At 39.1% G+C, this 17,212-nt stretch overlaps 1 protein-coding gene and 1 non-coding gene across 2 annotated transcripts in view; one reads left to right on the plus strand and one right to left on the minus strand.

The window, feature by feature from the left end:
- The window catches only part of ak5 (adenylate kinase 5), a 162,236-nt gene that overhangs the window by 26,635 nt on the left and 118,389 nt on the right, over nt 1–17,212 (minus strand). The window contains exon 8 of the mRNA XM_067454289.1: nt 7,022–7,098. Within this exon, the coding sequence (XP_067310390.1) occupies nt 7,022–7,098 (77 nt within the window). The remainder of the gene's footprint in view (nt 1–7,021; nt 7,099–17,212) is intronic.
- trnaa-agc (transfer RNA alanine (anticodon AGC)) lies at nt 15,928–16,002 on the plus strand. Its single transcript has one exon. It is a non-coding gene; the product is annotated as a tRNA-Ala (tRNA).

Consider the following 17,212-nt stretch of genomic DNA (forward strand, 5'->3'; position numbering starts at 1 on the left):
TGGTTGAGCTCACGCAGTTCTACCGGCATTTTTAAAAGTCTTTTGCGAGGTTCGTTCTGCGTTCAGTAAATATCAGTCTTTGCTCTCTGTCTGATGGCGCGCGGTCGTCTCAGCCATCTCACGTTCAATGTCCGTAATAGCTGATAATAATATACATTGTCATTTTAAATCTAGCTTTACAAGCTTTCTGAATATGCTGCAGCTGCATGCTGCTGAATCTGCATATTAGTGCTCTTTTCTGTCATTGTTAATTACCTCTTTAGTAAACCTATACATAACCAGCAAAAGCAGCACAGCTTGAATCTCTTCCATACTCGTTATTAATTTTTTTTCTCCATGTAAACGACCTGACCGATTACTTTTAAGTGTGTGTCCTTACATGACGTGACGGCGCGCGCCGCGCTCATGTTGACAAGAGAGGAAAGCTAATTTTTCTGAGGGGTAAACTTTTTATTTCGTAAGTTATGAAGATAATGTTGGAGTAATGACACAGCGTATATTGCCCCAGGCAGTTTTTACTTTAACTGCGCCTGACAGAAGATTTTTTTTTCTGAGATGATTATTACACTTTACAACAAATAGCTATAAATAATACTGTATTAGTCCTGGTGGCCGTTAAGAGTTGCTATGGCTACAGTCAACACACTCCAGCTGCTGGAGAAAACAGCGTTGACATTTTTGGTGCGGCAGACAAACTGCATGTGACAAAATGATTGCGATTGAAAGTCATCACATGTAAACACCAGATCGGTTTAGATAACGTCTCATGTAAACACCAGATCGGTTTAGATAACGGCTCATGTAAACACCAGATCGGTTTAGATAACGTCTCATGTAAACAGATCACTAAATCTTTCAATCGGTACACACACAAATGATTACTGTCCTTCACTGATTTGGAGGAACAGTCGCGCGCAGTCCTACATCACCGGACTAATTTGCCTAATCTTCTCGGAACTTTATCGCGGTCGAAACGCAGACAGCTGCAGGTCTGGGGGGGAGAAAAGTTCCTGTAAAAAAGTTCCTGGTACAAATAGTTCCGGGTAATTTTGGTGGAAACGGGGCTATAGTGAATGAACTGGGCTTAGTGGGCTGAGCTAAATGCTATCAGATCGTCACTGCCCGTCAGAGAGATTAAGTGCACGCACTGAGACGAGAGAGGTATGTATCAACTTGTTTTAGTTAAGGGAACAACAGTTTAATATGAAAAAGCGGTGAAGTACCCTTTAATACTCAATGGGCATGTGGTGATCCAGGACCTCACTAATGGAACTTTCACACCAGAGGAACCTTTCCTAGAAATCTGCATTTGGCATGTTTGCACAGCTGGAACTATAAGTTCTTAGGGAACCACCTTGGTGCATAATTCCTATAACTAATTTCCAATAACTTCCCGGTACTAAAGTCCCCGAGACACTTTGGGCCAGATTTACTAAACACGGCAAATTAGCGTGAGAGCGCAATTCCAAAAAAATGCAGATGAGAGTGGAAAGTTCTGCCCGTGATCAACTGACGATGCACAACTTAACCAACACAGATGCAGCCGGATCATTTCCATAATGACCAACACAATCTACCAAGAACAGTGCAAATTACTGCCTGGTTTAAGATGCTGGTTTAATTCTGGCTTTTTTGGCCATTAAATAATGATGCAAGTAAATTGACCAGCGCAAACTTAAGTAGTAAATCACTTTGGAAATCTCCTTGCATGAATCATTTAAGGAGGGTGAAATGCTGTTTCATGCATACCGAGCTTTTTACACTGTTAATGACTTTGATTTCCATCCTAAACATGGAAAAAGTATAATATATATATATATATATATTATATATCACCCCCCCCCCCCCCTAAATAGCCTCCTCCCACAAATTTTGCAGCTGAAATGTAATCTCCTTTAAATGCATATGCAGTAAGGTCAGTCACTAAAATAACCCTGTCCACAACTTTTCAGTGCTAATTTATTCAGTCATGGGTTGCTGAACACAGGAAGGTATAGAACAAGTACAAAACTGTCCTGAAGCTTTTCTGCACTGTAGATGGGATGTCTTAATCTAAGTGGCTGGCAAACAGTCACAGTACAGAACGAAGCCAGAGTGGCCGGAGCCAAAAACCCGCTGAACAAGTTTGCACACTGAGCCGAGGACTGCTCTGTGATCTGTTCTCATCTGCAGAAGTGTTTTTCCCTGTGTGATGCCGACGGCACAGAGAGTTTGCTGTCAGCAGCACCGCTGATGGACACAGATGAAAGAGTCACGGTGGGAATGTGGGCTGATCCACATCCATAAACACTCTTCACACTATCCTCCACGAAGGAGCATTACTGACTGCCTTTGTCTCAAGCAGACACGATTTTAACCAAACATAATAGAGAAAGCATGAATGCCTCTCCATGGAAATGCACAGATAAGCAACAGATTCAGAAATTTAATTGACAGACATCTAGCAACAGGGAGGGTCTAATTGGTTCGCCTCATTCATGTAACCCTGTCGTATCCGTTGGTAGATAGCGAGAACCCTCTGAATAGATAAGTGTGTGTGTGTGTGTGTGTTTGTGACATATGAGGACACAAATGTGTATAATGACATGGGTATGACATAGGTATTACAAGAAGAGGGTGAAATATGAGGACAATGGCCATGTCCCCACTTTTCAAAATGCTTATAAATCATACAGGATGAGTGTTTTTTAGAAAGTAAAAATGCAGAATGTTTGCTGTGATGGGTTGGTTTAGGGGCAGGGGCAGTGTAAGGGGATGCAAAATATGGTTTGTACAGTATAAAAACCTATGAAATGTCCTCATATGTCACAAAAACAAACATTTTGTGTGTGTGTGTGTGTGTGTGTGTGTGTGTGTGTGTGTGTGTGTGTGTGTGTGTGTGTGTGTGTGTGTGTGTGTGTGTGTGTGTGTGTGTGTGTGTGTGTGTGTGTGTGTGTGTGTGTGTGTGTGTGTGTGTGTGTGTGTGTGTGGCAGGAGACAAGGAGAAAGAAAAAAGCTAGTGAAGAGAACACGATGCTCCCAGAAAAAGAGCAAAAACTATCCAAACAGTCCATGGCAAGAGCACCAAGGATTCCTGATAGTTTTGAGCATATTCTGAATTATGCATGAACGCATGAAGCTGGCAAATATAAGAAACTAATGCACAGCATGTATAAAATAAAAATGATGATAAAACCAAACTGTACAATCTATTGGGTCTACAACCCAAAAATAAAAAAAGAATTATATAGGATATTGGTAACCAAAACTATTTAAAAAGTTTGAATTGGGCATGATATTGGTTATTGGGTACTGCATGGGTTCCGTCAAATAAAATCTGAGAACATGCATGTACTGAGCTCTATATAGGATAATGCAATACTAAAATAACCTCTCTTTATAAGCTTCAGTGACAGAGACGAGCTTTCAGAGACATTATCCGAGTGGGGATTACATAAAAATCTACTCTATAGTACATTCTTCCTGACCTTGAGAAAAGAAAAGGTCTCAAACAAACGCTTTACACTCACATCAAGCTATAGCAATAAGCGGTCTCATTATATCTTTATAATACACACTCAGACTCATATTACATTTTCATATTGGAGGCCAGCGGACATGTACCAGGAATTAATGCAATAATGATGTGCTATTGAAATATCAAACAAATACACAGGGCATTATTCTCTGGCTTTCCTATAAAGGGTACTTATTATGTCCCTTTTTACAAGATGTAATATATAAAGGGTATATGCAGGAATCCTGAAGTTAATTTCAATACCTTTTTAAGACTTTTTTAAGACCTTCTCAAAATATTTTAAGACCTCATCGCACTTCAAGTTCTAATCAGCAACAAACCTTTAACTTAATAAACAGTTGTAGTAGAATGTAGAATTAAAATCTCAATGGTAGGCCAATTTCGTATCATTTATATTGCGATGTATGGATGGCGACACATCACCTAACCGCGCATTTCCCAAAATACGTGACGCCATCCATAGACGGCGCGTGCCAGGGATGGAAATTAACTTTTTTGTTAACATTGAGGGGCTGGTAGATTTTGAAATCCACCAGTCACTCAATGGTTTTACCAGCCACTTTCTTGTTTTTAACTGAATGTAACTACATGTAAACATTAATACTACAAGCTCTACAATAGCAGCTTATTTACTCTCAAGTCTCATTGAAATACTGACATTTTCTCTTTCTCTCTTATACACACACAAACCATGAACTGATATTCATTTCATTAAATGAGTAGGGCTGCTCTGTGCACTCTTTTTTTACCTGGATGTGACATTTGGATGATTCGTGATCTTTTATGGCTTCCAGTTTTAGTTCTTTAGTCCCAACAATGAAACTATTAGTTTTGGCATCTTCTGAAGCGTGTTGATGTCATACCGAACAGAAGATTGTCAGTAGGGATGCACCGAAATCAAAATTCTTGGCCGAAAACCGAAACACCAAAAGAAATTATGCCAATTATTTGTACCATTGCATTTATGGCTATGACTGTGTAACTTTACTAAAAATCAAGGCATTTGCAATTGCATAAATTAATATGAAAGTTTCAAATAATCACTTAAAAATTATGCAATTTGTTTAGCACATTGCAACAATGCAGAGTATAAAATAAAACTAAAATGTTTAACTTGACCTTAATTACATTAAATTAAATAATAATGTACAGGCATACTGGCCTGCAGAAAGGTACATAAATTGAATAAAGTAATCAGATGAAAGATTAATTCCTATTAAACTTACAAAAAAGCAGTGACTGATGTCTTTATCTTTTGTTTGACATTAAACAGACAGCCATAAATGCTACTGCCCCTTTAAGGCCTAATGCATGGATACGTGTTGTCTTTCTTTCACTTAAAGGGTTACTTTGTTATTCGATTAGCATATGGCTTTGTATCAGTAGAAACCCTGGAGTATATTCAAATGACCCCCCCCCCCCCCATTCAAAAATAATTTCACATTTCTACTACATTAATGACCCAGTTTAGATACAGATCCATCTTTCCAGCGCTGAAGTACCGCTTTAAGCCATATACAGACTGTGTCTGCTAGGATACTTATAAAGATGGACATGTTGACATACTTCTTGTGTGAGTTTGTCTGTTTAAGCGCAAGATGTGAAAGAGAACTCAATATTTGCGCTGTAAGACGTGTGCATGCTTTCGGATGATGCACAGAGACAGATCTTCTCACAGCGCACAAGTCCTCATTTGTGTTTTCTGGCTCTACACGCGGGTGATGACAGTGAAAATGACTGGTCAGCACTCGCTTGCATTGAACAGAGAGGTGAAAGAGTACGGTATTTTTATTTACCCACCACGATGGCCGTTAGGTGAAGCAAGTTTACCCGCCACAACTCGAAATCACCTGCATTTATCTGGTGGCGGGTGCTAATTTCCAACCCTGGTGCACGCGCCCCGAGACAATCTCAGACCGAGCACCCTGTTGTTTTTTTAATACTTATGGGGATGAAAATAAATACATTCATGAATACTTTTTGGAGTCAAACACTTTTGACAAAGCTTGAACAAAATTTAATACCTCATAAAATCGTGATTAAGACTGTTTAATACCTTTTAAGGGTATTAATCTTTTTACATTTTTAATTGATCAACTTTTAATACTTTTTAAGACCCAACGGACACGCTGTATAAGTTCCCAGAATGTGTCTGCGAAGTTTCAGCTCAAAATACCCACCATATAATTTACCATGTCGTAAATGCGCATTTTTGAGTGGAAGGAAAAAACGTGCTGTTTCTGTGCATGTATCTTTAAATGCAAATGAGCTGCTGTCCCCCACCCAGCTTCCAAGAAGAGGGTAGAGCCTTTACAGCTTGTGCCTTGGATACTCTTCCCAAAAAAACTAAACATCTGTTTGCTTTTGATTATCATCTCTGTCGCAGTCACGCTCACTTGACATTGCAGTTCTTTGTCATCATGAAAGTTTATCTGCATGCGGTTTAAAGCCATAACAAACTTCTGATGTTTTTTGAGCACACACACCCTAAACACATGCAGAGAAAGTTGGATGTCAGAGTTGTGTGAGTATTGAACTAATTTCTCATTTGTGTCTTATTCTGCTTAAACTGTCAAATACACACAATTTGATGTCAAAAACCCACATAGTTCACACAAACACAGTCAGTTATGTCTGTGAACGTAAACAGCAAGTAAAAAAAAATTGCATGTGTGTATTAGATCTGTGTATTAACGCGAAAGCAGCGTAATATACAGGACCTACTGCTGTATATGCTGTTAATATGAATCAAAAGAAAATCACTCACTGGTTTGACTTTTGACGTAACTACTTCATGTGTTTTTAAGGAGGAATATCACATCTAACCTTACCCTAGAATTGGTTCACCCCCTGACTATAAAAATGGGGGTTTTGTGGACACCAACGGACACATAAATATTCTCAAAAACTACATAAAAAGGAATTTTGCATTATAGGACCCCTTTAAAAGATTATTTCAAAAATAGTTCAAATAACATACTAATGAAAGTCAAGGACTATGGCTTAAGCTTCATCCAGAGAGAAGCTAATGCAGGAGACAGAGATTCATAATGGCCATCCGCTAATGGAGGACTGTCACTCAGCAAGTATTTCCATTAAATACAGACTCAATCTGCCTATAATAGCCCTTCAGCAATCTCATCTGAGCCTAATCTGAGACTCCAATAACTTTATAATGAATTAAAGAGACCGGACAGATGGGACATTTTCTGACATGCTAATAATGCTCTAAATGCTATTGTGATATCACAATAAAGGCTGCACCAGATACCATCAAACCATTGAGTTATTGTATTAAAAATGTACAAGAAATGACTATTTCAGACATTGTGTTTAATTAATTGTTACTTGTCGGTTCTTTGTAATTATTTGTAAGATTTAATAGCGATTTCTCTACATGAAAATTGTTTATAATACACCAGTGTGCCCATCAAAGAAAAACAAAGAAAGATGTGCTAGGAAAGAACAGAAAATATATTAAAGGGGTAAAAGACATTCTCATACCTGTTCGTCAAATTTGATGGGCACATCTGCCAGACTGCCACTATCTGCTAACATACTGAGGTCGAGCTCACTGGGTCCTGTGGAGAAAAACAAAAGATACAATCAAGTTCTAAGAAAAGACATAGAAAGAAACATATATTGAGGTCTGTGATTCAAAGAGGAAAATACAGCAATTACAGCAAAGCCTTGTGTGGAAATAAAGACACTTTTGCACCTCGTAACTACTGTCTGTCATTGAAATGAAGTCCTGATGGTTCTTTATAATTCTGTACCAGTAATTGTAAAAGGAGCCTTGGTGTCCTTTCAGTGGCGTGGGCAACAGTCACAGGTTTCCTTTATGTTAATTAGTCATTAATTTGTGGCACAAGAAGATGTTTCACCAGAGCAAAAGAAGGGTTATTAAAAATGATATTGAATTTGCTTCTGTCTACAAAGATGCTAAGATGGTTTCATTGTTGAGATGATATAACCATCTGAACATTAATTCTCTTGACATGATGTTTTATTTGTTAATTGGCAACCCTTTTAGCACTTTGTACAGGAAAGCCAAAGTGCATCAAAAATCTGCTTATTGCCGGTTTTAACGTGTTTACATGCACATAAAAAAACGCAGAATAATATGCAGAAAACTGCGCTTACATGGCCTTTGTGATTTGTCAGGTTTCACGCAGGACGGGACGTCACCACGTTGGCATCTGCCTTAGCAATTCAAAATTTCGGTGGGAAACATGTTGGAAGTTGTGTTGTTGTTTCTGTTTTTGTGTCTGCATTATCTACGCATGCAACGAGAGGTTTTGATTTTAACAGTGTTTTGCGTTGTTAGACCAAGAACAAATCAGCGGGTATGACATTTTACCGCCCCCTTTAACGCGAACCCCTCGCTCGTGACGGATGCACGTACATTTCAACATTCCGATGTTTCCTGCCATCTACTAGATACTTCAGAATGTTTAGTTCAATCATGATATTAAGCATTAGAGCCTTTTCTTTGTCTCGCCAAAAGTCTGGACGCTTGGCAGTGATGTTAGCTTTCAGTTTGTTTTAACTTCCGTGTGTGACGTTTACCACACATGTGCATATAACCCAAGCTGCCAGAAAGCTGGTTACATGTGTTTACATCCAATGTGAAATTGGTGTAATGAGCAAAAAATGACCTGTGCCAATTGTTTTTGCTAACGGTTTTTTCTGCCAGTGTTAAAAATAAAAAATAAAAAAACTTTTATTTTTATTTTTTGGCATTCCTTTTTAATTAACACTTGATTATTTGTAAGTTTAATTAAAAAAACTAAAACATTTTGAACAAAAAGCTGAGAAAATCACGTTTTGTGAAAGACCATCTGATCTGTATCCAGATCAGATTCAAAATGATTATTAAACACAGATGGAATAGATCGAGTCCATCAACACCTCTAATGCTTGCACAGTCCTGTAGCTCGTCCTGGGTCCACATTTCATTCAGTAAAAGTTTTGATTCATATAATGTTTAATGTCAATGATCACGTATGCATCAGCTTACATATGATCGCCTGTTTATCTTACTCGCGTGTGTTTTAATCAGGAGATTCAGTACTCATTCAGAAGATCTGTAATAGCGCCCCCTAGTGTCTACAGTGAAAACACGGAGACCGGGAAAATACCGTTTTTTGGCAGGGAAGTGTTTCTCACTAATAACGTAAAATTCTGTGTTAGGCATAGGAAAGATTTAAAACATGCATGCAAACACAATTACTGAGGGTATATTTACACCACACGGATGTACTAAAAACAGAAAAGTTTTTCCTGTGTTTTTCACATACAGTTGACAACTTTGTCAAAACAATCCCCGTTTACCTGGATCCACGAAAACAATAAAAATCACTGTATTCTGCTGTCAGGCCAGTAGATAGCGATGTCACTTAAAGAAACACTACGAGCCTATAGACTGAACAAGTAATACACGCATGACGTCAACCTTTTCAACCTTTTTTTAAAAGACAATAACAGTATTTTTCCCTTGAAACGTTCACTTTTCAAAAGTTTAAATGCAAAAAATGTTTTATGTTTTTAATTAAAAATGTGCAAACGGCCCTGAAACTGATGTACAGTAGCTTTACATCAGAGCATTTGGAAACCATATACAAAAATATCACCAAAATATCCAAATAAAATTCGAGTCGAAGTACTATCAGAAGTGCCATTCCGCCATACATTATAGCATTTTCTCCTTTTTAATCCGATTAGAAAATTTTTTATTAGATTTATTTTGTGTCACCATACTAGGTCGTTCAACTATTCGTGTAACTGTAGTTAAATAGGGGAAACGTGGAGGTGTTTGGTCGCTTCTAACTTGATCTCTGTTTGGTTCCATAGTGAATGAACTGGGCTTAGTGGGCTAAGCTAAATGCTATCAGATCGTCACTGCGCGTCAAAGCGATTATGTGCATGCACTGAGACGAGAGAGGCATTTATCAACTCGTTTTAGTTAAGGGAATAGCATAGTTTAATATGAAAAAGCAGTGAAGTACCATTTTAAACTTTTCTTTGAGAAAAGAACAAAGAACGGCACTGAAATCATTCTTAAGAAGGGAAGATGTGTTCGGAGTTTTGCCCACCGGACACGGTGAAAGCTTAACCTATCAACTAGCACCACTTCATGTTGCTCAGGTTGGTTGTAGCGCTATCCAATTGTGTGCAGAGGGAGTTTGAAAGACAACCATTTATTGATTGAGCCCTGCCAATGGTAAGTTTCCAGACCAAACATCCTGATGTGGGTCTGGCTTCTCAGGCTACAGGAAATTAGCACAAATTGCACAAATACTGTCGATAAACGAACTAGCCTTAAATAGCCTTCCCCAACTTGCTTTTATTTAGCTAATTCCCTGACAAATCATATGTGGTTAAGCCTAGTGTATATCCTAAAATTACAATTTATTCAAAAGCATAAAACAGGTTCAGATTTAAGAAGGTTAAATCTTATTTCTGTTGGTTTCATTTATTTCTAAAAGTATTTTCAACCCATTCAAGAGGTTTGTTTATACCTATTATACCTATTATATATTGTTTATATATAATATCTGTAGACAGTTAAACCACCCAGACACTTTTGACAAAAATGTAACACATCCCGGGGGTAAAAATCCCTGAGATTTCATTGAAGAAATGGCAAGTGTCCAGAAGAAAATATTGAATATTTCACAAAGATTCTGACAGATCGGTGACTTTGACATGAAGCCTTTGTCACAGGGGTCTGACTTCAGCCATGCAGTCATGTTTTCTGTAAAAGCATCTGTTCTGAGTTCTGATTCAGTTCAGTGCTGCACTAACAAAGGCTGGAAGAGGCTGATGCCTTCTGACATCAACCACCTCCCTTATAGATGCCACACTGTAGCATCCCCTGACAGCTCCATTCCCTGTCCACTAGCGCTAAACCAAAAGTGACAGCATCTTCTCATACAGAAAGAACAGGCTGTTTCATCCCACTACCCCTTTTCATACTGCTTTTACCTGAAGTCATCTGAATTAATCTTAGGGGAAGAGCAGGCATGTGGTTGGATTATATATTAAGGCAGAGACTTTGCACCTGAGACCACGGGAAGTAATGGAAAATTTCTTGCCCCAGTAGGATTATGAGTCACAGATATGTATTTGTTGATACAGATGTGGCATTATTAGAAGAGCGTTTGAGGGATCGTGCGAGTGGGCGGCAGGGTCATTCCTGTGATGCAGTACCTTTTGAACTCTGCCGCTTTTGATAAATGAACATGCCTGAAGTATTAAAAAGGCAATAGACTTTCAGAAATATGCTCTGGTCAAGATCAGACACCACTATGTGAATAATCAAACTTGATAAAAAACAATTCAGTGAGTGACGGAGTTGGTTTACGTGAGGTGGTGAACTATACAACAACCAGTAGGGGTTTTCGCACTGGAGGAAGCTTTTCATAGTTCCTAGAACCATTGGCGGAAGTATAAATTTTTGACATGTTCGCACTGCAGTAACTGGGAAGGATTTTAGTTGCAGGAATGCCTTTTGGGGAGACTGATATTAGCTTCTACTCCAGAGTAGGGTCTAACCCAGCAAGACAGGAGCTACCAGTGACGTACGCGTACGCTGATTGACCGAACGCATGTGGAACACAGGCAGCCGATGTGTGGCAAGCAGCGGGGCGAGGGACCGCGAGAGCGGGCCGTTGACGAGTGTTAATGAGTGCCAGCTGCATGACACACCGGTCTCGTCTCGCGGCCATGTGACGGGAGCATAAAAGGAGGAGCAAAGGCAGCGGAAGACGAGAGAGGACCAGGCCTGGATTTTATGTTGAGTTTTGTTTCCGTTTTATTATGTGTGTGTGGGCTGTCGTCCGTGAGGGGCTGCCCACGTTTTATTATGTGTGTGTGTGTGTGTTGGCAGTCGTCCGTGAGTGGCTGCCCGTGGTTTTACTTTCGTTTTGTTTATTACTTTTGAATTAAAGTTTTTGAACGTTCGCCGGTTCCCGCCTCCTTCCTTCCCATCCGCGAACTTCGTTACACCGACATTTTTTTAAAGCCAAGTAAACACAGTTTGTAGCTTATATGTTTACCCCACGAGAATGGAAAATGGCAATAGAGGGTCCGACACCGAATTTTAGGCACACTAAGGAAGAAATCCAATGCGACTTTAGCAAAACATTAGCGCAATGTGAGGGAGAGGGCGCTGGCGTTGTCTGTTTGCCGCTTCTCCAACCACAAATCATGTTAACTGTACTGTTAGATTTAAAATTTATTTTATTTTATTATGACTGTGAATAGTCAAACAGTCAGAGCTACAATTGGGACAGTTGCTGATTGCTGGCAGCCACTAAGAGGACGTTGTTCGCCGTTTGCCATTTTTCACCAGCTTCCTGCTGTTTTTGTTTGAATTGTTGCGGTTGGTTCTGGTTTGAAGTAAGTTTAGTGTTGCTCGCTGCAGCTGCTCTGTCTTCTGGGTGTCGGCTGCTCACTGGTGGTCTCCCTCGGGCTTAAACTGCATGGTGGCTGAGGTTGCCGGTTGATTAGAGGCGTTTGCACCAGGCTAGCGTCATCGGCGTCCGGCACGATGATGAGATGTTCCTCGTCTCGGCTGCCCCGCTTTTCGGTCTTGCATTGCAGCCGTGGAACGGCTTGGACTTCTACGCCAACCCTGGTGTGTCCACAGAAGTGCCCGGAAAACTTTGCCTCCTGCATGGTGCTGCATCGGTCCCCTCCATCTGGTCTTCAGGTGTCATGCCTCGATGACCAATAGAGCCTCTAACGTTAGCACTGGGAGAAATGTAAAACATGGAGTGGACCACAGTGTACTGTGGAGCTTACAGAGACTTCCACCATCAGCTCTGTTAAGTGTTGGTTGATTGTTTGCATTATTCTGTATTTTTACTTGTTATTCATTTTTTGTTATTTTTTCCCTTGTCCATTGTTGCACTTTGAGATTCTTCCGAATGAAAAGTGTGTTATAAATAAAATCTATTATTATTATTTCTGCTCAGCTAGCGACATTGGACATCAACCACACGGCAAATGCTGTTATACTTTTTTGTAAACCATTTACTTTGTTAAACAGTTCCAATTGGCCGTGTGAATGTAACCAGGAAATTGGTCTTAGAGGAACATTTTGCCCTGTGGCAAGTTTCTATAACTATCTGGTGCCAAAGCCCTGGTAGTTGACGATTAAAGGCCCACTGAAGTGCCTTGAAGCACGCTGCATTATTCAATGTGTTGATGTAATTTCCCCTGAAAAGGTTCCAGCTGTTAGCAGCTCCTCCCCTTTTTTTGAAACAGTCAATAGTGTTTTGTTAATACACAGTTTGACTAGAGCCTTTCTGTTTAGTAAAGCCAGTTTCCTCTAACCGTTTATTACCATAATATCCTTCATATCGCTTTGTAAATACAGCATTCTGTGCAGAATTCAAATGGGTCCGATATGTTTTGTTGTCTGCGCCGACTCGCAGATATGATCTGCGCTGCGCTCTGGTGTCTGTAGTCTAACTTTAGACCAGAGCTGTTGGGGTGGGTGTGTGTGTGTGTGTGTGTGTGTGTGTGTGTGTGTGTGTGTGTGTGTGTGTGTGTGTGTGCGCGCTGTTGCGTTGCATGAAACTAGACTTCATTCGCCTCGACTGAAAGCATATTTACACGAAATCGTTTCCTTTCGCATCTATAATGTGCTGTGTGCCTTTCACCGTGTAGAAATAAGAAAATGTGCGAACAACTGACGGTTTTCAGCCACAGCTTCAGCGTCTATTAATAATATATTTATTGGTATATTTATATTCATATCTTTATCAAGGCTAACATAGTCATACTAAAATCTAAAAAACTATTTTGATTTCAGTGGGCCTTTAAGGTTTATAAATAAAATGAATAAGGAATAAGAGAAATAAATAATTCTCTCTCTTTTTTTTTTTACTAATTAGTTTGTCCAGGGCTCCATGGTAGTCAAATAAAAATGAATAAATTAATTAATGGAAGAGACAGAAAATATGGCACACAACAACAATGGATGAACATGTGGATGAGAGAATGTGTAAGGAGATTAGAAAGATGTGTATATGGTTCATAAATCATGGTAAAAGTTTGAACAGACACTGGAAGCGCACGTTGTGTACATTGTCGTAATGCGCATGAGGCGACTGCCTCACACATGCATATTTGTTTGCGGGGTGTTTGTAATTGACAAAGTTACGTCGCCAACTACTGGACCGGCATTCATAATACAGCCTTTTTAGTCACTTTCACAGATCCATGTGAACATGTGGGATTATTTTGACAACGGTGTTGTCTGTTTTTAGTACATTGTTGTCATTTAAATATACCCTAAAAGGCTAACAACTCAAAGAGTTACATTTAAATTGTAATATTTCACAATATTCTTGTTTCATTGATTAAATAAATGGTGCCATGGGGAACATAAGTGACTTTTCAAAAACATAAAAAATCTTACTGACCCCGAACTTACGGTAGTGCATATATTTTTTTATATCCAATCCAATATATTAAGTGAATTCTACACAGAAAAACACAATTCTGTACCAGAAAGCTTAAGTTATAGAGCAATATTCGCTAGTACGAACAAATTCACACCATGAAAAGTCTGCAAGATGGTTTGATTTGAAGCATTAAAATGCATTACCACTGGAGTTCTCTTATTAATATCACAGTTCGATGACAATAATAGGAGGCACATAACAGTGGGTTCTCAAATCACCGTCCAATCACTGACCGATTTTTAAAGAGGCCTCAGATCAGTCAGCATGAAATATATAATGACACAAGAATCATTAGCAGCATGGTGAACATGGCAGGGGGTGGAGGTGTAATTAACCTATGCTCGATTTGATTGGCAAACACCACAGTCCCGGTCTATAAAGCCGCCGGCTAAAGCTGGACTGAGCCTCATCAGTCTCTGATGCAATAAAATTAAAAGTGGCCCTGGTTTCCTACTGAATCCCACAAGCATGCAATGCCATGTAATTAACACTAGCGCTATTATTACTATTATTATTATGCACTGTCAGTGTAATGTGCTACATGCATTGCAAATGGTTGCCTTCACTAAAATGGACAGTTGTTCATTATCATTGAAGATAATTTGCTTTGGTTTTTAATAGGTTTTGTTATGTGCCAAAAGCGTTGCACATAGACTAACATTAGAGAGTTTTGGGTTAAAAAAATTCATATTTTTATTCAGTAAGAATACAAAATAATAATAATTATGACTGTAAAATATGTAATGCAAGTCATACATTCAGTCATCATTTTAAATAAATGCTATTTTTTAAACTTTTGAAGAAAAATAAAATAAAATATTAAGAAATGTATCTCGAGCATATCATATTACAAATCATATTGTTAAAAGTATTGGGACAACCCTCATAATCATTGAATTAAGGTGTTCCAATCACTTCCATGACCACAGATGTACAGTGTAAAATAGGCATGCAGACTGATTCCACAAACATTTCTGAAAGAATGGTTCACTCTCGGAAGCTCAATAAATTCAAGAGTGGTACCGTGATAGGCTGCTACTTGTGCAATAAGTACTTTTATGAAATTTCCTCACCACTAAATATTCCACAATCAACTGTTAATGGTATTAACAAAAAGTGAAAGCAATTGGGAACGAAAGAAACTCCAGCGCAAAGAGCACTAATGCTTCAGAATACCAAGACATTTTGGACCGTTTCATACTCCTAACTTTGTGGGAACAGTTTGGGGAGGGCCCCTTCGTGTTCCAACATGACGGCACACCAGTGCACAAAGCAAGGTCCATAAAGATACGGATGAGTCAATTTGGTGTGGAGGAACTTGACTGAAGTGCCCTCAGTAGAACACCATTGGGATGAATTAGGGCAGAGACTGTGAGCCAGGCCTACTCATTTAATATCAATGCCTGACCTCACAAACCCTTACGAAACAAAAATATATTGCAATATATTTGAAAATATCATGCAATATATTCACATATATGGGATTTAATGTTTATATTTTCCAATATATTGCAATATATTGAAAGCGGCAATCATTTGTATATTTTGCAATGTAGTGCATGAATATATAATATATTTTATAATACCATCAATATATTATTCCATATATTAAAATATATTTCAAGAAAATATATTGGTAAATATATTTTCCTTTCGTAAGGGAATGTGCTTCTAGAAGGTCAAAAATTCCCATAAACACACTCATAAACCTTCCCAGAAGAGCTGAAGCTGGTGGGTCAGCTCCATATTAAAACCTACGGATTAACCATCACTACTGTATTTTTTTATTTAATAAATGCAGCCTTAGTGAGCATATGCAACTTCTCTTAGAACCATTTCAAACCATTTAAAACCATTCAAACATTTCTTATTTTATTATAAGAATAAAATGTGTGGTCAGGCATGTGACCACAGCCATGTGAGGTCAGGCATGCTTTCCTGTAGCTCAACCAGTAGAGCGTGGCGCTAGCAACGCCAAGGTCTTGGGTTCGATTCCCAGGGAAAGCAAGAACTGAGAACTGATAATACCTTAAATCTAATGTAAGTCGCTTTGGATAAAAGCGTCTGCCAAATGTGTAAATGTTATTAAGATTTAAGGGTTTGTGGCTATGAGTGTTCACTTCTAAATTCTGGTCAAGTGCTCCAGGTCATGATTAAATGTCCTTAGATTTAGACATCAGATTCCATAGTAAATCCTTTTGAAGGTGGTAGGACAGGTTGGATAAGGCCAGATGCAGGACGCTTTTTTCTCTGGCTGTTCTGATTTAGTTTTGACAAGCTTTGCATGTGTTTGATCAGCTGGGTTGGGTAAGCAGCGAACTTATATGTAGAAAGTATGCAAATCTGCGCATATTTGATTGGGTTGATCACACACTACAGGTTTTTGCATTCCATCTGTGCCATCATTCAACTGTTTATACTGCCATTTTGACCTCGAATCTTACTGTTTTTAAGAATCTCACATCATCAATGCCACATTTTGCCAAGAAGCCATGTCCTATTAAATGTTGAATATATTTTGTTCAAAAGCAATTGAAAAATTTTAACATTTTAGCCAACATACACATCTGTTGTGTTCACTGTGTAAAGTTTTGAAAAAGTGACCTAAGTATTGAGAAATTGGGCCTAGCAATTAAAAAAATAGAAATATGTTAAATCGACAGTCTGCTAGGAGCATCAAAGCAGCTGCAGCAATAAGTATTTTTTTTTTTTAGATTATTGTAGGCAGAACATCTGAAAAAATATGAATCTATTTATTAGTAATATGACTAAATTGCTGATAACATTTGGTCATTAGATGGTATGGCTGGGGCCGCAGCAGAAGTCACATTATCCCAAAGGGAGTTACCATGTGGATAGTACACGTATGGACTGGCCGTGGGCAGTACAACATGCAGAAGTCCCAGGGGTGGCCCCAGCCCTCTTAGGCGGGGGAACAACACTGCACTGAGACTGCTCTGCCAAGGGAAAGACACGGGCTCGCCATAGGGAGCCATACCATGGAAAATACACATATGGGACCACCGTGGGGGTCACAACATACGGAACCCAGCCTAACACAAGTTCCACCAATGCATACGAGTGTTAGACCTGGCGTCAGACGCTCCGCCACGCCTGACTGCCGTGGGTTGCGGAGGACTCGACAGGTTCGCCATTCTGGGGAACTCGACTGGAGCATATAAGTGCACGTATCCGTTCCATGAGAAAGGGAGTGGCG

The sequence above is a fragment of the Pseudorasbora parva genome, chromosome 9 (assembly GCF_024679245.1).
Source record: "Pseudorasbora parva isolate DD20220531a chromosome 9, ASM2467924v1, whole genome shotgun sequence".
NCBI lineage: Eukaryota > Metazoa > Chordata > Actinopteri > Cypriniformes > Gobionidae > Pseudorasbora > Pseudorasbora parva.